The 26,262-nt window shown below is 36.4% G+C and overlaps 1 protein-coding gene across 1 annotated transcript in view; it reads left to right on the top strand.

The window, feature by feature from the left end:
* Nucleotides 1-26,262, top strand: part of LOC144351800 (uncharacterized) — an 84,423-nt gene that overhangs the window by 37,785 nt on the left and 20,376 nt on the right. The window contains exons 25-41 of the mRNA XM_085504002.1: nucleotides 374-1,006; nucleotides 1,437-2,093; nucleotides 2,543-3,175; nucleotides 7,269-7,901; nucleotides 8,327-8,983; nucleotides 9,433-10,065; nucleotides 10,515-11,141; nucleotides 11,597-12,204; nucleotides 15,955-15,959; nucleotides 16,407-17,044; nucleotides 17,495-18,127; nucleotides 18,553-19,209; nucleotides 19,665-20,291; nucleotides 20,747-21,373; nucleotides 21,799-22,432; nucleotides 22,919-23,538; nucleotides 23,974-24,599. Coding sequence (XP_085360128.1) covers nucleotides 374-1,006; nucleotides 1,437-2,093; nucleotides 2,543-3,175; nucleotides 7,269-7,901; nucleotides 8,327-8,983; nucleotides 9,433-10,065; nucleotides 10,515-11,141; nucleotides 11,597-12,204; nucleotides 15,955-15,959; nucleotides 16,407-17,044; nucleotides 17,495-18,127; nucleotides 18,553-19,209; nucleotides 19,665-20,291; nucleotides 20,747-21,373; nucleotides 21,799-22,432; nucleotides 22,919-23,538; nucleotides 23,974-24,599 — 10,148 coding nt within the window. The remainder of the gene's footprint in view (nucleotides 1-373; nucleotides 1,007-1,436; nucleotides 2,094-2,542; nucleotides 3,176-7,268; nucleotides 7,902-8,326; nucleotides 8,984-9,432; nucleotides 10,066-10,514; nucleotides 11,142-11,596; nucleotides 12,205-15,954; nucleotides 15,960-16,406; nucleotides 17,045-17,494; nucleotides 18,128-18,552; nucleotides 19,210-19,664; nucleotides 20,292-20,746; nucleotides 21,374-21,798; nucleotides 22,433-22,918; nucleotides 23,539-23,973; nucleotides 24,600-26,262) is intronic.

Raw genomic sequence — 26,262 nt, 5'->3', positions numbered from 1 at the left:
AAATATGCATTGTTAATTTAGTTGAAACCCAAGTTAAACGGTCAGGTGATTTTATCCACATGCTCATTTTAACTGGATTGGTAATTGTTCCAACTATTCTTTGAATAATTAATTATCTTGTAATATCACAAGGCATATTTAACATACGAAATTGTGGCATATGTGAATGTATACATGAATACTTTAATGTTGCAAACAATTAAACAATGAGAGAATAATTGAACACAGAGTGCTACACAATACTGCCATAAAAACATTTTCTGTTACTTTTCAGAACGCCCATTTCATTTAATATCTAATTCAATTTGCCAAACATTCGTTTTAATACAATATTGTATTATACTTGCAGGTGGACAATTTCCATCCAGCTCAGTTACTGTATCTGATGAAAAACAACATGGCTTCTATGGTGTTGGAACTGGTAATAACTTATGGAGTCGCAAGGCTATCAGTGCTTCATGGGAGGGACCAATAGCAGATAGTTGCTGTATAACATCCATGACAACTTTTCCTGATGGTACAATTGTTGGTATTGGAACAGATCAGCAACTCTGGACTAGACCTGGTAAAGATGGTAAATGGAGTGGACCCATTGCAAACAGCTGTTGTGTAACTGATATTACATACCTAAATGATGGTTCGCTGATTGGGATTGGCACTGGAAATAATTTATGGACTCGACCTGGTATTGAAGGTAAATGGTCTGGACCAGTTGCAAATAGCTGCTGTGTTAAATCCATTTCTCAGTTGACATCAGGTGAAATTCTTGGAGTTGGTATGAGTGGAAAACTATGGACACGACCAGGCGTTGAAGGCAGCTGGACAAAGGTGGATGATGATGGTGTTGTTTCAGACATAACAGTGACAAGTGAAGGAAATGTAGTCGGTATTGGCGGGACATGTGGTCTGTGGGAGAGAAAAGAACTTCACAGTACTTGGGGAAGTGAAATTTCCAACAGTAGATGCGTGAAGTCAGTATCAGTTGTTCGAACTTCTGATAGCACAGGTACGTAACACATGAAATGATATTTTGTTGATTCACACATGCTTTGTGGTATAGTGTATAGTAAGGCAAAGTTGATAAATATGCATTGTTAATTTAGTTGAACCTTAAGTAAAATGATTAGTTAATTTTATTCACATATTCACTTTAACTGGATTGGTAATCATGCCAACTATTTTTTGAATAATTAATTAATTATCTTGTAATATCACAAGGCACATTTAACATAAGAAATTGTGGCATATGTGAATGTATACATGAATACTTTAATGTTGCAAACAATTAAACAACGAGTTAATAATGGAATTCAGTGTGCTACACAATACTGCCATAAAAACCTTTTCTGCTACTTTGCAGTACGCTCATTTCATTTAATAACCAATTCAATTTTCCAGAACCTTCGTTTTAATACAATATTGTGTTATACTAGCAGGTGGAAAAGTTCCATCCAGCTCTGATACTGCATCTGATGAAAAACAACATGGCTTCTATGGTGTTGGAACTGGTAATAACTTATGGAGTCGCAAGGATATCAGTGCTTTATGGGAGGGACCAATAGCAGATAGTTGCTGTATAACATCCATGACAACTTTTCCTGATGGTACAATTGTTGGTATTGGAACAGATCAGCAACTCTGGACTAGACCTGGTAAAGATGGTAAATGGAGTGGACCCATTGCAAACAGCTGTTGTGTAACTGATATTACATACCTAAATGATGGTTCGCTGATTGGGATTGGCACTGGAAATAATTTATGGACTCGACCTGGTATTGAAGGTAAATGGTCTGGACCAGTTGCAAATAGCTGCTGTGTTAAATCCATTTCTCAGTTGACATCAGGTGAAATTCTTGGAGTTGGTATGAGTGGAAAACTTTGGACACGACCAGGCGTTGAAGGCAGCTGGACAAAGGTGGATGATGATGGTGTTGTTTCAGACATAACAGTGACAAGTGAAGGAAATGTAGTCGGTATTGGCGGGACATGTGGTCTGTGGGAGAGAAAAGAACTTCACAGTACTTGGGGAAGTGAAATTTCCAACAGTAGATGCGTGAAGTCAGTATCAGTTGTTCGAACTTCTGATAGCACAGGTATGTAACACATGAAATGATATTTTGTTGATTCACACATGCTTTGTGCTATAGTGTATAGTAAGGCAAAGTTGATAAATATGCATTGTTAATTTAGTTGAAACCCAAGTTAAACGGTCAGGTGATTTTATCCACATGCTCATTTTAACTGGATTGGTAATTGTTCCAACTATTCTTTGAATAATTAATTATCTTGTAATATCACAAGGCACATTTAACATAAGAAAGTGTGGCATATGTGAATGTATACATGAATACTTTAATGTTGCAAACAATTAAACAATGAGAGAATAATTGAACACAGAGTGCTACACAATACTGCCATAAAAACATTTTCTGTTACTTTTCAGAACGCCCATTTCATTTAATATCTAATTCAATTTGCCAAACATTCGTTTTAATACAATATTGTGTTATACTAGCAGGTGGAAAAGTTCCATCCAGCTCAGATACTGCATCTGATGAAAAACAACATGGCTTCTATGGTGTTGGAACTGGTAATAACTTATGGAGTCGCAAGGATATCAGTGCTTTATGGGAGGGACCAATAGCAGATAGTTGCTGTATAACATCCATGACAACTTTTCCTGATGGTACAATTGTTGGTATTGGAACAGATCAGCAACTCTGGACTAGACCTGGTAAAGATGGTAAATGGAGTGGACCCATTGCAAACAGCTGTTGTGTAACTGATATTACATACCTAAATGATGGTTCGCTGATTGGGATTGGCACTGGAAATAATTTATGGACTCGACCTGGTATTGAAGGTAAATGGTCTGGACCAGTTGCAAATAGCTGCTGTGTTAAATCCATTTCTCAGTTGACATCAGGTGAAATTCTTGGAGTTGGTATGAGTGGAAAACTATGGACACGACCAGGCGTTGAAGGCAGCTGGACAAAGGTGGATGATGATGGTGTTGTTTCAGACATAACAGTGACAAGTGAAGGAAATGTAGTCGGTATTGGCGGGACATGTGGTCTGTGGGAGAGAAAAGAACTTCACAGTACTTGGGGAAGTGAAATTTCCAACAGTAGATGCGTGAAGTCAGTATCAGTTGTTCGAACTTCTGATAGCACAGGTATGTAACACATGAAATGATATTTTGTTGATTCACACATGCTTTGTGCTATAGTGTATAGTAAGGCAAAATTGATAAATATGCATTGTTAATTTAGTTGAAACCCAAGTTAAACGGTCAGTTGATTTTATCCACATGCTCATTTTAACTGGATTGGTAATTGTTCCAACTATTCTTTGAATAATTAATTATCCTGTAATATCACAAGGCACATTTAACATACGAAATTGTGGCATATGTGAATGTATACATGAATACTTTAATGTTGCAAACAATTAACCAATGAGAGAATAATTGAACACAGAGTGCTACACAATACTGCCATAAAAACATTTTCTGTTACTTTTCAGAACGCCCATTTCATTTAATATCTAATTCAATTTGCCAGAACATTCGTTTTAATACAATATTGTTTTATACTTGCAGGTGGAAAAATTCCATCTAGATCAGATACTGCATCTGATGAAAAACAGCAGGATTTCTATGGTGTTGGAACTGGTAATATGTAATTTCATACGCGAATACTTTAATGTCGCCTACACTTAAACGAAAGTTATTAATATAATAGTGTTCTACACGCAATTATTAACAAGATAACAATTATTAGTCAATTATATCATACCATTACCCATATTTGCATTACATCATACATTCATCATTACATTACATCATCTCTTAATCAATATGAAATTTTGACGTTTAATTTGATAATAAATGCAATTGTTTCAATACGGCTGTGTTTATGATGTTAAATGTAATGTCACAAGGCACAACGACGTTAGAGATTGTACCAAATATAAATGTATATATGAACACTTCAATGTTGCCGACAATTAAACACCAAGTGAATAATGTAACACATTGTTCTACACAATACAGTCATAAAAACATTTAATAACGAATTCAATTTTTGAGAACATTCTTTTTGATAAAATATTGGGTTATCTTTACAGGTGAAGAAATTCCATCCAGCTCAGATACTTCATCTGATGAAAAACAGCAAGGCTTCTATGGTGTTGGAACTGGTAATATGTGGTTTCATACATGAACACATTGTTCTCCTCTATACAGTCATAAAACATTTTCTGCTATCCAGTGATGATATGAATGATCCTAATTAATCAACCTGAAAATGAGTAAAATAATTGATTCAAAAATTGCCACTGAAGGCCCTTGTTTTGCCTCCCCACTCAATGCCGTTCTATTCATTACAGTCATTGCGTCCATTGTACCCTTACCTATATAACCATCGTAGGAAACGGGATGGTTGTAGAAAATAGAACATTAGTTTTTGGTTTGTGTTGAGTCGTGTGGTTCTCTCACTCTCAACAAGATACTCACGGTCATTTGCGAATAACGTAAGATCTTGCATCAGAAACATTCACCATTTTTTCATTTCCCTGTTATATATCAGATACATCAAAATCATCACATCGTATTGATGTTGGTAAAGACCGGCCTGGAGGTGACATGAATGATGGTAATTCAAATTTGGTAGATAGTGCGGAAGAATGCTATTGTGCATGTATTCAGACCAATGGTTGCCAGGCTTGGTCATTTCGTACTGACAGTAATGGTTGTTGGTTAAAGAACTCTGTACCAGATCAAACAACGTTAGATACTGCTATATCTGGAGTCATTTCAGGTAAGATGGCAATTATTATTATATTATATCATACCATTGCCCATATTTACATTACAACATAGATATACATTATCAGGCGATTTAATGTTTACGCATTACGTTCAATCGGCTCTGAATCAACAGAAAAATGCAACTATTCCGATACTGCAGTGTTTATGGTGTAAAAATAAAGGCACATTAAAAATACAAACGAACACAAACAAGAGATCTCATAAATCTTGTATCAACTTTCAGCCTTCGTTTGCTTTCAACTCAGTGTGTTGACTGCGCATTTCAACATGCGTGTGATTAATGTGTATATGCCTATCAGTGCACATGTTTATGTTGCTGAGACATCAGATCGACGAGAATCTCACAAATGTGAGCACTTCCGAGTTAGGTACTTAAATTCAATGTCGACCAAACCACGAGCCACACACCAAATTTCAGACGAACGTGGTTCACGTTTCTGGCGATTTTAAAAAATATTAGTTATGGCGCGAACATTTGTATGACATTATATAGTTTTGAAAACCAATCTAACGAATTGTGGGATATTTAACTCCAAAATTATCGCTGCCACCGTCATCTGCATCTTTAATCTTACACACGAGGCAGTAGTGTATCTGACTCAACACACCATATCCAACCATTCAACGCACAATTTCATTGTGTAGGTTCAATTCATGGATTTTTCTAACACGCCTTCCCACAATATTCAACACATCATGGTTACAAAACCCGTATTTGAAAAAGTTCAAAAGATTATTGGCTTAGGGAATTGTAATTGTAATCTTAGTACATGGAACTGAAAATTAGCCCAAATGCGTGTTCTACCTCCTCTATTATGTGCAGTAGTTTTATGTTAAATAAGAGCAATGACATCTATGTGTCTATTTAATTCAATGCTAAGATGAAGCAACATCTCAGTGGAGTTCATCATATAACATGGTGTGCCAACATACAGTACGAAGTGCAGAACTCAAATTTGAATGGTGCAAGTGGGTCGCCATAAACGTTCATGTTTTTTGTTTTTATAAATTGCAATAATATTTATACCATTATGAGTAGTGAGAGGTAATATATATATATTATTGCATTGCTTGAGTTATTACTGGACAAGTGACACCTGTTTGGATTTGTAGTGTAATTTGCGGGCATCAATTAGTTTAGAGTTTTGTTTGTTTATATGCAGGTAAAAAAGCTCATATTTTTTAACTGATAGACACATTAGTGTTGATACACATAAACGATTGTCAAACGATCAGAGTTGAAATTCGTGAAATATCCAAAATCGATGATGACAAAATTAAAACTCTTTTGTCCTAAAAGTCTGTTGTTACACATGCTGTAATTGGTTGGGACTCAGTCAGACGCCATTGAATAAAAATGAATATTAAATAGTATATTACCCACTAAATGTGTTACATGGTATAAAACATAGATGATGTCACCGAAAATACTATGTATAACAAATTGTCGTTTACTGCACTGCCACTGTCCTGGCCACTTTGGTAAAAATCTTTGAAAGACCTTGAGCCATCCGAAGTAGACACCAATCGGACAAGAATGGTTATTAAGTGTGATGTTTAGGATGTTTTTTCACAAGAATAAAATATGGCAAAGCGGCTACTGGGGACTTAGTATGTATATGTACTCAGTAGCCTAGTGCGGGCATGTGCACATTTTCTCGGCACTCATTGCACAGTGTATTGGGTTAACATCAATTCCAAATATTAATATCTGAACACAGGGACAACGTGACAGCGCATACTACATCTTGCACCGTCCACTCTACGCCATACAATATTATAATTATGACCACAATTTCTTTGGCTGACAACAAATCATGATACTGCTCACCACAAACATGTGTCAACTTCACTGAAAATATCATTTGCAAATCACGTCTTCTTTCACCTAGTTCACATATATAAACATTTGGTGCGGACAAATTATAAAACTAACTCAAACGCATGTTAAACAAGTATTTATATCTTTCAATGTATAACACTGTGAGTTGTTTACTATGAAGTCCAAACATGGTAAAACAGCTATCTACAGAATCGTGGGCATACGTGATTTAGAATTTAAACAAATTTCTCTGACGAACTTCTCTGACCAACTGCGAAACCATTCAGTCAGTTCATAATGAACAGTCTCGTGAAGAATGTAAATTATATGTATGTAATGGCATCGCTACATAAAACCAAATACAGTTTTAGTATTTATGAAATGTTACGAGTAACAACTATTACCAGTTGTTTGCAAAATTCCAGTCAGTTTGAGAATATGTTACTACGATCCACGTCTGGTGATGCACACACAGTAATCTCAAGTGTTGGCCAAGCAACGTCTATATATGGGAGACGAAAAATGAAACAAACCTGAATTTTATATATCACAAATTAAACTACCTCAGATGTTACTGCATTCACTTTACAGGTGGAAAAATTCCATCCAGCTCAGATACTTCATCTGATGAAACACAACATGGCTTCTATGGTATTGGAACTGGTAATAACTTATGGAGTCGTAAGGATATCAGTGCTCCATGGGAGGGACCAATAGCAGATAGTTGCTGTATAACATCCATGACAACTTTTCCTGATGGTACAATTGTTGGTATTGGAACAGATCAGCAACTCTGGACTAGACCTGGTAAAGATGGTAAATGGAGTGGACCCATTGCAAACAGCTGTTGTGTAACTGATATTACATACCTAAATGATGGTTCGCTGATTGGGATTGGCACTGGAAATAATTTATGGACTCGACCTGGTATTGAAGGTAAATGGTCTGGACCAGTTGCAAATAGCTGCTGTGTTAAATCCATTTCTCAGTTGACATCAGGTGAAATTCTTGGAGTTGGTATGAGTGGAAAACTATGGACACGACCAGGCGTTGAAGGCAGCTGGACAAAGGTGGATGATAATGGTGTTGTTTCAGACATAACAGTGACAAGTGAAGGAAATGTAGTCGGTATTGGCGGGACATGTGGTCTGTGGGAGAGAAAAGAACTTCACAGTACTTGGGGAAGTGAAATTTCCAACAGTAGATGCGTGAAGTCAGTATCAGTTGTTCGAACTTCTGATAGCACAGGTATGTAACACATGAATCGATATTTTGTTGATTCATACATGCTTTGTGCTATAGTGTATAGTAAGGCAAAGTTGATAATTATGCATTGTTGATTTAGTTGAACTTTAAGTAAAATGATTAGTTAATTTTATTCACATATTCACTTTAACTGGATTGGTAATCATGCCAACTATTTTTTGAATAATTAATTATCTTGTAATATCACAAAGCACATTTAACATAAGAAAGTGTGACATATGTGAATGTATACATGAATACTTTAATGTTGCAAACAATTAAACAACGAGTTAATAATGGAATACAGTGTGCTACACAATACTGCCATAAAACATTTTCTGCTACTTTGCAGTACGCCCATTTCATTTAATAACCAATTCAATTTTCCAGAACCTTCGTTTTAATACAATATTGTGTTATACTAGCAGATGGAACAGTTTCACCCAGCTCAGATACTGCATCTGATGAAAAACAACATGGCTTCTATGGTGTTGGAACTGGTAATAACTTATGGAGTCGCAAGGATATCAATGCTTTATGGGAGGGACCAATAACAGATAGTTGCTGTATAACATCCATGACAACTTTTCCTGATGGTACAATTGTTGGTATTGGAACAGATCAGCAACTCTGGACTAGACCTGGTAAAGATGGTAAATGGAGTGGACCCATTGCAAACAGCTGTTGTGTAACTGATATTACATACCTAAATGATGGTTCGCTGATTGGGATTGGCACTGGAAATAATTTATGGACTCGACCTGGTATTGAAGGTAAATGGTCTGGACCAGTTGCAAATAGCTGCTGTGTTAAATCCATTTCTCAGTTGACATCAGGTGAAATTCTTGGAGTTGGTATGAGTGGAAAACTATGGACACGACCAGGCGTTGAAGGCAGCTGGACAAAGGTGGATGATGATGGTGTTGTTTCAGACATAACAGTGACAAGTGAAGGAAATGTAGTCGGTATTGGCGGGACATGTGGTCTGTGGGAGAGAAAAGAACTTCACAGTACTTGGGGAAGTGAAATTTCCAACAGTAGATGCGTGAAGTCAGTATCAGTTGTTCGAACTTCTGATAGCACAGGTATGTAACACATGAATCGATATTTTGTTGATTCATACATGCTTTGTGCTATAGTGTATAGTAAGGCAAAATTGATAAATATGCATTGTTGATTTAGTTGAACCTTAAGTAAAATGATTAGTTAATTTTATTCACATATTCACTTTAACTGGATTGGTAATCATGCCAACTATTTTTTGAATAATTAATTATCTTGTAATATCACAAGGCACATTTAACATAAGAAAGTGTGACATATGTGAATGTATACATGAATACTTTAATGTTGCAAACAATTAAACAACGAGTTAATAATGGAATACAGTGTGCTACACAATACTGCCATAAAACATTTTCTGCTACTTTGCAGTACGCCCATTTCATTTAATAACCAATTCAATTTTCCAGAACCTTCGTTTTAATACAATATTGTGTTATACTAGCAGATGGAACAGTTTCACCCAGCTCAGATACTGCATCTGATGAAAAACAACATGGCTTCTATGGTGTTGGAACTGGTAATAACTTATGGAGTCGCAAGGATATCAATGCTTTATGGGAGGGACCAATAACAGATAGTTGCTGTATAACATCCATGACAACTTTTCCTGATGGTACAATTGTTGGTATTGGAACAGATCAGCAACTCTGGACTAGACCTGGTAAAGATGGTAAATGGAGTGGACCCATTGCAAACAGCTGTTGTGTAACTGATATTACATACCTAAATGATGGTTCGCTGATTGGGATTGGCACTGGAAATAATTTATGGACTCGACCTGGTATTGAAGGTAAATGGTCTGGACCAGTTGCAAATAGCTGCTGTGTTAAATCCATTTCTCAGTTGACATCAGGTGAAATTCTTGGAGTTGGTATGAGTGGAAAACTATGGACACGACCAGGCGTTGAAGGCAGCTGGACAAAGGTGGATGATGATGGTGTTGTTTCAGACATAACAGTGACAAGTGAAGGAAATGTAGTCGGTATTGGCGGGACATGTGGTCTGTGGGAGAGAAAAGAACTTCACAGTACTTGGGGAAGTGAAATTTCCAACAGTAGATGCGTGAAGTCAGTATCAGTTGTTCGAACTTCTGATAGCACAGGTATGTAACACATGAAATGATATTTTGTTGATTCATACATGCTTTGTGCTATAGTGTATAGTAAGGCAAAGTTGATAAATATGCATTGTTAATTTAGTTGAAACCCAAGTTAAACGGTCAGTTGATTTTATCCACATGCTCTTTTTAACTGGATTGGTAATTGTTCCAACTATTTTTTGAATAATTAATTATCCTGTAATATCACAAGGCACATTTAACATACGGAATTGTGGCATATGTGAATGTATACATGAATACTTTAATGTTGCAAACAATTAAACAATGAGAGAATAATTGAACACAGAGTGCTACACAATACTGCCATAAAAACATTTTCTGTTACTTTTCAGAACGCCCATTTCATTTAATATCTAATTCAATTTGCCAAACATTCGTTTTAATACAATATTGTATTATACTTTCAGGAGGAAAATTTCCATCCAGCTCAGTTACTGTATCTGATGAAAAACAACATGGCTTCTATGGTGTTGGAACTGGTAATAACTTATGGAGTCGCAAGGATATCAGTGCTTCATGGGAGGGACCAATAGCAGATAGTTGCTGTATAACATCCATGACAACTTTTCCTGATGGTACAATTGTTGGTATTGGAACAGATCAGCAACTCTGGACTAGACCTGGTAAAGATGGTAAATGGAGTGGACCCATTGCAAACAGCTGTTGTGTAACTGATATTACATACCTAAATGATGGTTCGCTGATTGGGATTGGCACTGGAAATAATTTATGGACTCGACCTGGTATTGAAGGTAAATGGTCTGGACCAGTTGCAAATAGCTGCTGTGTTAAATCCATTTCTCAGTTGACATCAGGTGAAATTCTTGGAGTTGGTATGAGTGGAAAACTATGGACACGACCAGGCGTTGAAGGCAGCTGGACAAAGGTGGATGATGATGGTGTTGTTTCAGACATAACAGTGACAAGTGAAGGAAATGTAGTCGGTATTGGTGGGACATGTGGTCTGTGGGAGAGAAAAGAACTTCACAGTACTTGGGGAAGTGAAATTGACAACAGCAGATGCGTGAAGTCAGTATCAGTTGTTCGGACTTCTGATAGCACAGGTATGTAACACATGAAATGATATTTTGTTGATTCACACATGCTTTGTGCTATAGTGTATAGTAAGGCAAAGTTGATAAATATGCATTGTTGATTTAGTTGAAACCCAAGTTAAACGGTCAGGTGATTTTATCCACATGTTCATTTTAACTGGATTGGTAATTGTTCCAACTATTCTTTGAATAATTAATTATCTTGTAATATCACAAGGCACATTTAACATACGAAATTGTGGCATATGTGAATGTATACATGAATACTTTAATGTTGCAAACAATTAAACAATGAGAGAATAATTGAACACAGAGTGCTACACAATACTGCCATAAAAACATTTTCTGTTACTTTTCAGAACGCCCATTTCATTTAATATCTAATTCAATTTGCCAAACATTCGTTTTAATACAATATTGTATTATACTTTCAGGCGGAAAATTTCCATCCAGCTCAGTTACTGTATCTGATGAAAAACAACATGGCTTCTATGGTGTTGGAACTGGTAATAACTTATGGAGTCGCAAGGATATCAGTGCTTCATGGGAGGGACCAATAGCAGATAGTTGCTGTATAACATCCATGACAACTTTTCCTGATGGTACAATTGTTGGTATTGGAACAGATCAGCAACTCTGGACTAGACCTGGTAAAGATGGTAAATGGAGTGGACCCATTGCAAACAGCTGTTGTGTAACTGATATTACATACCTAAATGATGGTTCGCTGATTGGGATTGGCACTGGAAATAATTTATGGACTCGACCTGGTATTGAAGGTAAATGGTCTGGACCAGTTGCAAATAGCTGCTGTGTTAAATCCATTTCTCAGTTGACATCAGGTGAAATTGTTGGAGTTGGTATGAGTGGAAAACTATGGACACGACCAGGCGTTGAAGGCAGCTGGACAAAGGTGGATGATGATGGTGTTGTTTCAGACATAACAGTGACAAGTGAAGGAAATGTAGTCGGTATTGGCGGGACATGTGGTCTGTGGGAGAGAAAAGAACTTCACAGTACTTGGGGAAGTGAAGTTGCCAACAGTAGATGCGTGAAGTCAGTATCAGTTGTTCGAACTTCTGATAGCACAGGTATGTAACACATGAATTGATATTTTGTTGATTCACACATGCTTTGTGCTATAGTGTATAGTAAGGCAAAGTTGATAAATATGCATTGTTAATTTAGTTGAAACCCAAGTTAAACGGTCAGTTGATTTTATCCACATGCTCATTTTAACTGGATTGGTAATTGTTCCAACTATTCTTTGAATAATTAATTATCCTGTAATATCACAAGGCACATTTAACATACGAAATTGTGGCATATGTGAATGTATACATGAATACGTTAATGTTGCAAACAATTAAACAATGAGAGAATAATTGAACACAGAGTGCTACACAATACTGCCATAAAAACATTTTCTGTTACTTTTCAGAACACCCATTTCATTTAATATCTAATTCAATTTGCCAGAACATTCGTTTTAATACAATATTGTATTATACTTGCAGGTGGAAAAATTCCATCTAGATCAGATACTGCATCTGATGAAAAACAGCAGGATTTCTATGGTGTTGGAACTGGTAATATGTAATTTCATACGCGAATACTTTAATGTCGCCTACACTTAAACGAAAGTTATTAATATAATAGTGTTCTACACGCAATTATTAACAAGATAACAATTATTAGTCAATTATATCATACCATTACCCATATTTGCATTACATCATACATTCATCATTACATTACATCATCTCTTAATCAATATGAAATTTTGACGTTTAATTTGATAATAAATGCAATTGTTTCAATACGGCTGTGTTTATGATGTTAAATGTAATGTCACAAGGCACAACGACGTTAGAGATTGTACCAAATATAAATGTATATATGAACACTTCAATGTTGCCGACAATTAAACACCAAGTGAATAATGTAACACATTGTTCTACACAATACAGTCATAAAAACATTTAATAACGAATTCAATTTTTGAGAACATTCTTTTTGATAAAATATTGGGTTATCTTTACAGGTGAAGAAATTCCATCCAGCTCAGATACTTCATCTGATGAAAAACAGCAAGGCTTCTATGGTGTTGGAACTGGTAATATGTGGTTTCATACATGAACACATTGTTCTCCTCTATACAGTCATAAAACATTTTCTGCTATCCAGTGATGATATGAATGATCCTAATTAATCAACCTGAAAATGAGTAAAATAATTGATTCAAAAATTGCCACTGAAGGCCCTTGTTTTGCCTCCCCACTCAATACTGTTCTATTCATTACAGTCATTGCGTCCATTGTACCCTTACCTATATAACCATCGTAGGAAACGGGATGGTTGTAGAAAATAGAACATTAGTTTTTGGTTTGTGTTGAGTCGTGTGGTTCTCTCACTCTCAACAAGATGCTCACGGTCATTTGCGAATAACGTAAGATCTTGCATCAGAAACATTCACCATTTTTCCATTTCCCTGTTATATATCAGATACATCAAAATCATCACATCGTATTGATGTTGGTAAAGACCGGCCTGGAGGTGACATGAATGATGGTAATTCAAATTTGGTAGATAGTGCGGAAGAATGCTATTGTGCATGTATTCAGACCAATGGTTGCCAGGCTTGGTCATTTCGTACTGACAGTAATGGTTGTTGGTTAAAGAACTCTGTACCAGATCAAACAACGTTAGATACTGCTATATCTGGAGTCATTTCAGGTAAGATGGCAATTATTATTATATTATATCATACCATTGCCCATATTTACATTACAACATAGATATACATTATCAGGCGATTTAATGTTTACGCATTACGTTCAATCGGCTCTGAATCAACAGAAAAATGCAACTATTCCGATACTGCAGTGTTTATGGTGTAAAGATAAAGGCACATTAAAAATACAAACGAACACAAACAAGAGTTCTCATAAATCTTGTATCAACTTTCAGCCTTCGTTTGCTTTCAACTCAGTGTGTTGACTGCGCATTTCAACATGCGTGTGATTAATGTGTATATGCCTATCAGTGCACATGTTTATGTTGCTGAGACATCAGATCGACGAGAATCTCACAAATGTGAGCACTTCCGAGTTAGGTACTTAAATTCAATGTCGACCAAACCACGAGCCACACACCAAATTTCAGACGAACGTGGTTCACGTTTCTGGCGATTTTAAAAAATATTAGTTATGGCGCGAACATTTGTATGACATTATATAGTTTTGAAAACCAATCTAACGAATTGTGGGATATTTAACTCCAAAATTATCGCTGCCACCGTCATCTGCATCTTTAATCTTACACACGAGGCAGTAGTGTATCTGACTCAACACACCATATCCAACCATTCAACGCACAATTTCATTGTGTAGGTTCAATTCATGGATTTTTCTAACACACCTTCCCACAATATACAAAACCCGTATTTGAATAAGTTCAAAAGATTATTGGCTTAGGGAATTGTAATTGTAATCTTAGTACATGGAACTGAAAATTAGCCCAAATGCGTGTTCTACCTCCTCTATTATGTGCAGTAGTTTTATGTTAAATAAGAGCAATAACATCTATGTGTCTATTTAATTCAATGCTAAGATGAAGCAACATCTCAGTGGAGTTCATCATATAACATGGTGTGCCAACATACAGTACGAAGTGCAGAACTCAAATTTGAATGGTGCAAGTGGGTCGCCATAAAACGTTCATGATTTTTGTTTTTATAAATTGCAATAATATTTATACCATTATGAGTAGTGAGAGGTAATATATATATATTATTGCATTGCTTGAGTTACTACTGGACAAGTGACACCTGTTTGGATTTGTAGTGTAATTTGCGGGCATCAATTAGTTTAGAGTTTTGTTTGTTTATATGCAGGTAAAAAAGCTCATATTTTTTAACTGATAGACACATTAGTGTTGATACACATAAACGATTGTCAAACGATCAGAGTTGAAATTCGTGAAATATCCAAAATCGATGATGACAAAATTAAAACTCTTTTGTCCTAAAAGTATGTTGTTACACATGCTGTAATTGGTTGGGACTCAGTCAGACGCCATTGAATAACAATGAATATTAAATAGTATATTACCCACTAAATGTGTTACATGATATAAAACATAGATGATGTCACCGAAACTACTATGTATAACAAATTGTCGTTTACTGCACTGCCACTGTCCTGGCCACTTTGGTAAAAATCTTTGAAAGACCTTGAGCCATCCGAAGTAGACACCAATCGGACAAGAATGGCTATTAAGTGTGATGTTTAGGATGTTTTTTCACAGGAATAAAATATGGCAAAGCGGCTACTGGGGACTTAGTATGCATATGTACTCAGTAGCCTAGTGCGGGCATGTGCACATTTTCTCGGCACTCATTGCACAGTGTATTGGGTTAACATCAATTCCAAATATTAATATCTGAACACAGGGACAACGTGACAGCGCATACTACATCTTGCACCGTCCACTATACGCCATACAATATTATAATTATGACCACAATTTCTTTGGCTGACAACAAATCATGATACTGCTCACCACAAACATGTGTCAACTTCACTGAAAATATCATTTGCAAATCACGTCTTCTTTCACCTAGTTCACATATATAAACATTTGGTGCGGACAAATTATAAAACTAACTCAAACGCATGTTAAACAAGTATTTATATGTTTCAATGTATAACACTGTGAGTTGTTTACTATGAAGTCCAAACATGGTAAAACAGCTATCTACAGAATCGTGGGCATACGTGGTTTACATTTTTTTTATATGAAGACAATTTTGAAGTATTTGTCTACACACTGATGACATTTTAAAGCATCAAAATATGAATGCATTTTCTTGGTCAGACAACATTTAGACAACAATTTAAACAAATTAGGTCGAACTTCTCTGACCAACTGCGAAACCATTCAGTCAGTTCATAATGAACAGTCTCGTGAAGAATGTAAATTATACGTATGTAATGGCATCGCTACATAAAACCAAATACAGTTTTAGTATTTATGAAATGTTACGAGTAACAACTATTTCCAGTTGTTTGCAAAATTCCAGTCAGTTTGAGAATATGTTACTACGATCCACGTCTGGTGATGCACACACAGTAATCTCAAGTGTTGGCCAAGCAACGTCTATATATGGGAGACGAAAAATGAAACAAACCTGAATTTTATATATCACAAATTAAACTACCTCAGATGTTACTGCATTCACTTTACAGGTGGAAAAATTCCATCCAGCTCAGATACTTCATCTGATGAAACACAGCATGGCTTCTATGGTATTGGAACTGGTAATAACTTATGGAGTCGTAAGGATATCAGTGCTCCATGGGAGGGACCAATAGCAGATAGTTGTTGTATAACATCCATGACAACTTTTCCTGATGGTACAATTGTTGGTATTGGAACAGATCAGCAACTCTGGACTAGACCTGGTAAAGATGGTAAATGGAGTGGACCCATTGCAAACAGCTGTTGTGTAACTGATATTACATACCTAAATGATGGTTCGCTGATTGGGATTGGCACTGGAAATAATTTATGGACTCGACCTGGTATTGAAGGTAAATGGTCTGGACCAGTTGCAAATAGCTGCTGTGTTAAATCCATTTCTCAGTTGACATCAGGTGAAATTCTTGGAGTTGGTATGAGTGGAAAACTATGGACACGACCAGGCGTTGAAGGCAGCTGGACAAAGGTGGATGATGATGGTGTTGTTTCAGACATAACAGTGACAAGTGAAGGAAATGTAGTCGGTATTGGCGGGACATGTGGTCTGTGGGAGAGAAAAGAACTTCACAGTACTTGGGGAAGTGAAATTGACAACAGCAGATGCGTGAAGTCAGTATCAGTTGTTCGAACTTCTGATAGCACAGGTATGTAACACATGAAATGATATTTTGTTGATTCACACATGCTTTGTGCTATAGTGTATAGTAAGGCAAAATTGATAAATATGCATTGTTGATTTAGTTGAACCTTAAGTAAAATGATTAGTTAATTTTATTCACATATTCACTTTAACTAGATTGGTAATCATGCCAACTATTTTTTGAATAATTAATTATCTTGTAATATCACAAGGCACATTTAACATAAGAAATTGTGGCATATGTGAATGTATACATGAATACTTTAATGTTGCAAACAATTAAACAACGAATTAATAATGGAATGCAGTGTGCTACACAATACTGCCATAAAAACATTTTCTGCTACTTTGCAGTACGCCCATTTCATTTAATAACCAATTCAATTTTCCAGAACCTTCGTTTTAATACAATATTGTGTTATACTAGCAGGTGGAAAAGTTCCATCCAGCTCAGATACTTCATCTGATGAAACACAACATGGCTTCTATGGTGTTGGAACTGGGAATAACTTATGGAGTCGCAAGGATATCAGTGCTTTATGGGAGGGACCAATAGCAGATAGTTGCTGTATAACATCCATGACAACTTTTCCTGACGGTACAATTGTTGGTATTGGAACAGATCAGCAACTCTGGACTAGACCTGGTAAAGATGGTAAATGGAGTGGACCCATTGCAAACAGCTGTTGTGTAACTGATATTACATACCTAAATGATGGTTCACTGATTGGGATTGGCACTGGAAATAATTTATGGACTCGACCTGGTATTGAAGGTAAATGGTCTGGACCAGTTGCAAATAGCTGCTGTGTTAAATCCATTTCTCAGTTGACATCAGGTGAAATTCTTGGAGTTGGTATGAGTGGAAAACTATGGACACGACCAGGCGTTGAAGGCAGCTGGACAAAGGTGGATGATGATGGTGTTGTTTCAGACATAACAGTGACAAGTGAAGGAAATGTAGTCGGTATTGGCGGGACATGTGGTCTGTGGGAGAGAAAAGAACTTCACAGTACTTGGGGAAGTGAAATTGACAACAGTAGATGCGTGAAGTCAGTATCAGTTGTTCGAACTTCTGATAGCACAGGTATGTAACATATGAAATGATATTTTGTTGATTCATACATGCTTTGTGCTATAGTGTATAGTAAGGCAAAATTGATAAATATGCATTGTTAATTTAGTTGAAACCCAAGTTAAACGGTCAGTTGATTTTATCCACATGCTCTTTTTAACTGGATTGGTAATTGTTCCAACTATTTTTTGAATAATTAATTATCCTGTAATATCACAAGGCACATTTAACATACGAAATTGTGGCATATGTGAATATATACATGAATACTTTAATGTTGCAAACAATTAAACAATGAGAGAATAATTGAACACAGAGTGCTACACAATACTGCCATAAAAACATTTTCTGTTACTTTTCAGAACGCCCATTTCATTTAATATCTAATTCAATTTGCCAAACATTCGTTTTAATACAATATTGTATTATACTTGCAGGTGGAAAATTTCCATCCAGCTCAGTTACAGCATCTGATGAAAAACAACATGGCTTCTATGGTGTTGGAACTGGTAATAGCTTATGGAGTCGCAAGGATATCAGTGCTTTATGGGAGGGACCAATAGCAGATAGTTGCTGTATAACATCCATGACAACTTTTCCTGATGGTACAATTGTTGGTATTGGAACAGATCAGCAACTCTGGACTAGACCTGGTAAAGATGGTAAATGGAGTGGACCCATTGCAAACAGCTGTTGTGTAACAGATATTACATACCTAAATGATGGTTCGCTGATTGGGATTGGCACTGGAAATAATTTATGGACTCGACCTGGTATTGAAGGTAAATGGTCTGGACCAGTTGCAAATAGCTGTTGTGTTAAATCCATTTCTCAGTTGACATCAGGTGAAATTCTTGGAGTTGGTATGAGTGGAAAACTATGGACACGACCAGGCGTTGAAGGCAGCTGGACAAAAGTGGATGATGATGGTGTTGTTTCAGACATAACAGTGACAAGTGAAGGAAATGTAGTCGGTATTGGCGGGACATGTGGTCTGTGGGAGAGAAAAGAACTTCACAGTACTTGGGGAAGTGAAATTGACAACAGCAGATGCGTGAAGTCAGTATCAGTTGTTCGGACTTCTGATAGCACAGGTATGTAACACATGAAATGATATTTTGTTGATTCATACATGCTTTGTGGTATAGTGTATAGTAAGGCAAAGTTGATAAATATGCATTGTTAATTTAGTTGAAACCCAAGTTAATCGGTCAGGTGATTTTATCCACATGCTCAATTTAACTGGATTGGTAATTGTTCCAACTATTCTTTGAATAATTAATTATCTTGTAATATCACAAGGCACATTTAACATACGAAATTGTGGCATATGTGAATATATACATGAATACTTTAATGTTGCAAACAATTAAACAATGAGAGAATAATTGAACACAGAGTGCTACACAATACTGCCATAAAAACATTTTCTGTTACTTTTCAGAACGCCCATTTCATTTAATATCTAATTCAATTTGCCAAACATTCGTTTTAATACAATATTGTATTATACTTGCAGGTGGAAAATTTCCATCCAGCTCAGTTACAGCATCTGATGAAAAACAACATGGCTTCTATGGTGTTGGAACTGGTAATAGCTTATGGAGTCGCAAGGATATCAGTGCTTTATGGGAGGGACCAATAGCAGATAGTTGCTGTATAACATCCATGACAACTTTTCCTGATGGTACAATTGTTGGTATTGGAACAGATCAGCAACTCTGGACTAGACCTGGTAAAGATGGTAAATGGAGTGGACCCATTGCAAACAGCTGTTGTGTAACAGATATTACATACCTAAATGATGGTTCGCTGATTGGGATTGGCACTGGAAATAATTTATGGACTCGACCTGGTATTGAAGGTAAATGGTCTGGACCAGTTGCAAATAGCTGTTGTGTTAAATCCATTTCTCAGTTGACATCAGGTGAAATTCTTGGAGTTGGTATGAGTGGAAAACTATGGACACGACCAGGCGTTGAAGGCAGCTGGACAAAAGTGGATGATGATGGTGTTGTTTCAGACATAACAGTGACAAGTGAAGGAAATGTAGTCGGTATTGGCGGGACATGTGGTCTGTGGGAGAGAAAAGAACTTCACAGTACTTGGGGAAGTGAAATTGACAACAGCAGATGCGTGAAGTCAGTATCAGTTGTTCGGACTTCTGATAGCACAGGTATGTAACACATGAAATGATATTTTGTTGATTCATACATGCTTTGTGGTATAGTGTATAGTAAGGCAAAGTTGATAAATATGCATTGTTAATTTAGTTGAAACCCAAGTTAATCGGTCAGGTGATTTTATCCACATGCTCAATTTAACTGGATTGGTAATTGTTCCAACTATTCTTTGAATAATTAATTATCTTGTAATATCACAAGGCACATTTAACATACGAAATTGTGGCATATGTGAATATATACATGAATACTTTAATGTTGCAAACAATTAAACAATGAGAGAATAATTGAACACAGAGTGCTACACAATACTGCCATAAAAACATTTTCTGTTACTTTTCAGAACGCCCATTTCATTTAATATCTAATTCAATTTGCCAAACATTCGTTTTAATACAATATTGTATTATACTTGCAGGTGGAAAATTTCCATCCAGCTCAGTTACAGCATCTGATGAAAAACAACATGGCTTCTATGGTGTTGGAACTGGTAATAGCTTATGGAGTCGCAAGGATATCAGTGCTTTATGGGAGGGACCAATAGCAGATAGTTGCTGTATAACATCCATGACAACTTTTCCTGATGGTACAATTGTTGGTATTGGAACAGATCAGCAACTCTGGACTAGACCTGGTAAAGATGGTAAATGGAGTGGACCCATTGCAAACAGCTGTTGTGTAACAGATATTACATACCTAAATGATGGTTCGCTGATTGGGATTGGCACTGGAAATAATTTATGGACTCGACCTGGTATTGAAGGTAAATGGTCTGGACCAGTTGCAAATAGCTGTTGTGTTAAATCCATTTCTCAGTTGACATCAGGTGAAATTCTTGGAGTTGGTATGAGTGGAAAACTATGGACACGACCAGGCGTTGAAGGCAGCTGGACAAAAGTGGATGATGATGGTGTTGTTTCAGACATAACAGTGACAAGTGAAGGAAATGTAGTCGGTATTGGCGGGACATGTGGTCTGTGGGAGAGAAAAGAACTTCACAGTACTTGGGGAAGTGAAATTGACAACAGCAGATGCGTGAAGTCAGTATCAGTTGTTCGGACTTCTGATAGCACAGGTATGTAACACATGAAATGATATTTTGTTGATTCATACATGCTTTGTGGTATAGTGTATAGTAAGGCAAAGTTGATAAATATGCATTGTTAATTTAGTTGAAACCCAAGTTAATCGGTCAGGTGATTTTATCCACATGCTCAATTTAACTGGATTGGTAATTGTTCCAACTATTCTTTGAATAATTAATTATCTTGTAATATCACAAGGCATATTTAACATACGAAATTGTGGCATATGTGAATGTATACATGAATACTTTAATGTTGCAAACAATTAAACAATGAGAGAATAATTGAACACAGAGTGCTACACATTACTGCCATAAAAACATTTTCTGTTAATTTTCAGAACGCCCATTTCATTTAATATCTAATTAAATTTGCCAAACATTCGTTTTAATACAATATTGTATTATACTTGCAGGTGGAAAATTTCCATCCAGCTCAGTTACTGTATCTGATGAAAAACAACATGGCTTCTATGGTGTTGGAACTGGTAATAACTTATGGAGTCGCAAGGATATCAGTGCTTCATGGGAGGGACCAATAGCAGATAGTTGCTGTATAACATCCATGACAACTTTTCCTGATGGTACAATTGTTGGTATTGGAACAGATCAGCAACTCTGGACTAGACCTGGTAAAGATGGTAAATGGAGTGGACCCATTGCAAACAGCTGTTGTGTAACAGATATTACATACCTAAATGATGGTTCGCTGATTGGGATTGGCACTGGAAATAATTTATGGACTCGACCTGGTATTGAAGGTAAATGGTCTGGACCAGTTGCAAATAGCTGCTGTGTTAAATCCATTTCTCAGTTGACATCAGGTGAAATTCTTGGAGTTGGTATGGGTGGAAAACTATGGACACGACCAGGCGTTGAAGGCAGCTGGACAAAGGTGGATGATGATGGTGTTGTTTCAGACATAACAGTGACAAGTGAAGGAAATGTAGTCGGTATTGGCGGGACATGTGGTCTGTGGGAGAGAAAAGAACTTCACAGTACTTGGGGAAGTGAAATTTCCAACAGTAGATGCGTGAAGTCAGTATCAGTTGTTCGGACTTCTGATAGCACAGGTATGTAACACATGAAATGATATTTTGTTGATTCATACATGCTTTGTGCTATAGTGTATAGTAAGGCAAAGTTGATAAATATGCATTGTTGATTTAGTTGAACCTTAAGTAAAATGATTAGTTAATTTTATTCACATATTCACTTTAACTGGATTGGTAATCATGCCAACTATTTTTTGAATAATTAATTATCTTGTAATATCACAAGGCACATTTAACATAAGAAATTGTGGCATATGTGACTGTATACATGAATACTTTAATGTTGCAAACAATTAAACAACGAATTAATAATGGAATGCAGTTTGCTACACAATACTGCCATAAAAACATGTTCTGCTACTTTGCAGTACGCCCATTTCATTTAATAACCAATTCAATTTTCCAGAACCTTCGTTTTAATACAATATTGTGTTATACTAGCAGGTGGAAAAGTTCCATCCAGCTCAGATACTGCATCTGATGAAAAACAACATGGCTTCTATGGTGTTGGAACTGGTAATAACTTATGGAGTCGCAAGGATATCAGTGCTTTATGGGAGGGACCAATAGCAGATAGTTGCTGTATAACATCCATGACAACTTTTCCTGATGGTACAATTGTTGGTATTGGAACAGATCAGCAACTCTGGACTAGACCTGGTAAAGATGGTAAATGGAGTGGACCCATTGCAAACAGCTGTTGTGTAACAGACATTACATACCTAAATGATGGTTCGCTGATTGGGATTGGCACTGGAAATAATTTATGGACTCGACCTGGTATTGAAGGTAAATGGTCTGGACCAGTTGCAAATAGTTGTTGTGTTAAATCCATTTCTCAGTTGACATCAGGTGAAATTCTTGGAGTTGGTATGAGTGGAAAACTATGGACACGACCAGGCGTTGAAGGCAGCTGGACCAAGGTGGATGATGATGGTGTTGTTTCAGACATAACAGTGACAAGTGAAGGAAATGTAGTCGGTATTGGCGGGACATGTGGTCTGTGGGAGAGAAAAGAACTTCACAGTACTTGGGGAAGTGAAATTGACAACAGCAGATGCGTGAAGTCAGTATCAGTTGTTCGAACTTCTGATAGCACAGGTATGTAACACATGAATCGATATTTTGTTGATTCATACATGCTTTGTGGTATAGCGTATAGTAAGGCAAAGTTGATAATTACGCATTGTTGATTTAGTTGAACTTTAAGTAAAATGATTAGTTAATTTTATTCACATATTCACTTTAACTGGATTGGTAATCATGCCAACTATTTTTTGAATAATTAATTATCTTGTAATATCACAAGGCACATTTAACATAAGAAAGTGTGACATATGTGAATGTATACATGAATACTTTAATGTTGCAAACAATTAAACAACGAGTTAATAATGGAATTCAGTGTGCTACACAATACTGCCATAAAAACATTTTCTGCTACTTTGCAGTACGCTCATTTCATTTAATAACCAATTCAATTTTCCAGAACCTTTGTTTTAATACAATATTGTGTTATACTAGCAGGTGGAAAAGTTCCATCCAGCTCTGATACTGCATCTGATGAAAAACAACATGGCTTCTATGGTGTTGGAACTGGTAATAACTTATGGAGTCGCAAGGATATCAGTGCTTTATGGGAGGGACCAATAGCAGATAGTTGCTGTATAACATCCATGACAACTTTTCCTGACGGTACAATTGTTGGTATTGGAACAGATCAGCAACTCTGGACTAGACCTGGTAAAGATGGTAAATGGAGTGGACCCATTGCAAACAGCTGTTGTGTAACTGATATTACATACCTAAATGATGGTTCGCTGATTGGGATTGGCACTGGAAATAATTTATGGACTCGACCTGGTATTGAAGGTAAATGGTCTGGACCAGTTGCAAATAGCTGCTGTGTTAAATCCATTTCTCAGTTAACATCAGATGAAATTCTTGGAGTTGGTATGAGTGGAAAACTATGGACACGACCAGGCGTTGAAGGCAGCTGGACAAAGGTGGATGATGATGGTGTTGTTTCAGACATAACAGTGACAAGTGAAGGAAATGTAGTCGGTATTGGCGGGACATGTGGTCTGTGGGAGAGAAAAGAACTTCACAGTACTTGGGGAAGTGAAATTTCCAACAGTAGATGCGTGAAGTCAGTATCAGTTGTTCGAACTTCTGATAGCACAGGTATGTAACACATGAATCGATATTTTGTTGATTCATACATGCTTTGTGCTATAGTGTATAGTAAGGCAAAGTTGATAAATATGCATTGTTGATTTAGTTGAACCTTAAGTAAAATGATTAGTTAATTTTATTCACATATTCACTTTAACTGGATTGGTAATCATGCCAACTATTTTTTGAATAGTTAATTATCTTGTAATATCACAAGGCACATTTAAGGTAGAGATGCAGTTTATTTGGCTTGCTTTTTAATTGAGTAATTAGACAATGAAGATGGTATTATATATCCAACATGTTATATATTTTCTGAAAGCTTATTATACAAACTTTGTAAAACTTGTCTTTATTTTAAATATCCAGAATGCGTTTTTGATTTTGGGTAAAAAATATGCTTTTTTGGGCAAAAGTGGTTTAAAAAAAATTAGCTTAAAAACTTCAAGTCCGTTTGTGGGTAAAATTACATCACTGGATACCTTGGTATACTACTAATTCAAATGCGTCCACTCATCTCTCTAACGGCTTTCAAAGTCGCACAGCATGACCTCAAAGTTCACTTTTTTCTATTTTTGCATAATTTATATATCCATGTTAATCGCGGACTTGTTATTTTTGTTCCACTCGCCGTAATAAACTGTCCGGACGCATTTTGAAGGGGGAACACCTTGTCAATAATGTGTGAAAATTTCGAGGCAAATGGCCAAAGCGTCTATCAGCTATTTTAATTTAAATCCCAAGAATTCACCAAAAATAGAAGACGAGAAAAAGGCTGATTTGCATATTTGAGCGTTAAACCGGGAATTGCTGCTTTGTCATACTTTGTCATACTTTCTAGACTATTGAAATTGAAAGTTAACGTATAGACATAGACATTTTATGTAAAATCGTTGGACCAGAACAACTGCTCTTGAATTTATAAATCAGAAACACGTCATTCATACCAGTGTTTTGATGGGGTCGGTAAAAACACGTGGCAATGCCCAGTAAATATGACGTAATCTCATGAATTATTAAACAGGGGGCGGTCCTAGGAAGGTGACCTTTTATCACGATCAAAATATCATGGCTTCTCTTCGATGTATTTTCAATAAAAAATCTACGAGTATTTCAGAGCCTATGGTTTACCGTGAAGAGTACAAAGTGGGATATTAAATTATTTATCCTTGATGATTTTTATGTAGTATTGAGAACCAACTCCAGGAAGCGAACGCACAATAATGAATAATCGCGTAATCCTAGAATCGAAAAACGAGGCACAGTAGTTTTGTTCATCGTTTCCAATCCCATTTTTCCCAATGCAACATATTTGTTAAAAGAAATATTTGAATTCTGTTCGTTTTTTAAGGAGGCAATTTTTTATTTTTTCCGATTTTGGCAACGCCTTATTCAGGGAATTTCTAAGACAGTCGCAGACAATCAGCGCACGGATGTACGTACAAAACATGCTGTTGTACTACCGGCGACGGTCGCCTGCAAGAAGAGAGCTCCAGCTCCTAACGTAACAGTTTTAAAATTTCGACCGGTTTTAAATAATTAGTGTTGGAAATCTGACATGTTTTAAGAGTGCAAAATGAAGGTGCATTTTCGAGCGGTCGAATTTTTCTGAATAGAAATCGGCAAATGAAAAAAATAGGAGTGCGAAAC

This window comes from Saccoglossus kowalevskii, chromosome 9 (genome assembly GCF_978046115.1).
Source record: "Saccoglossus kowalevskii chromosome 9, keSacKowa6.1, whole genome shotgun sequence".
Classification (NCBI taxonomy): domain Eukaryota; kingdom Metazoa; phylum Hemichordata; class Enteropneusta; family Harrimaniidae; genus Saccoglossus; species Saccoglossus kowalevskii.
Note: the sequence above shows the minus strand (reverse complement) of the source record. Positions and strands in the feature narration are given on the sequence as shown.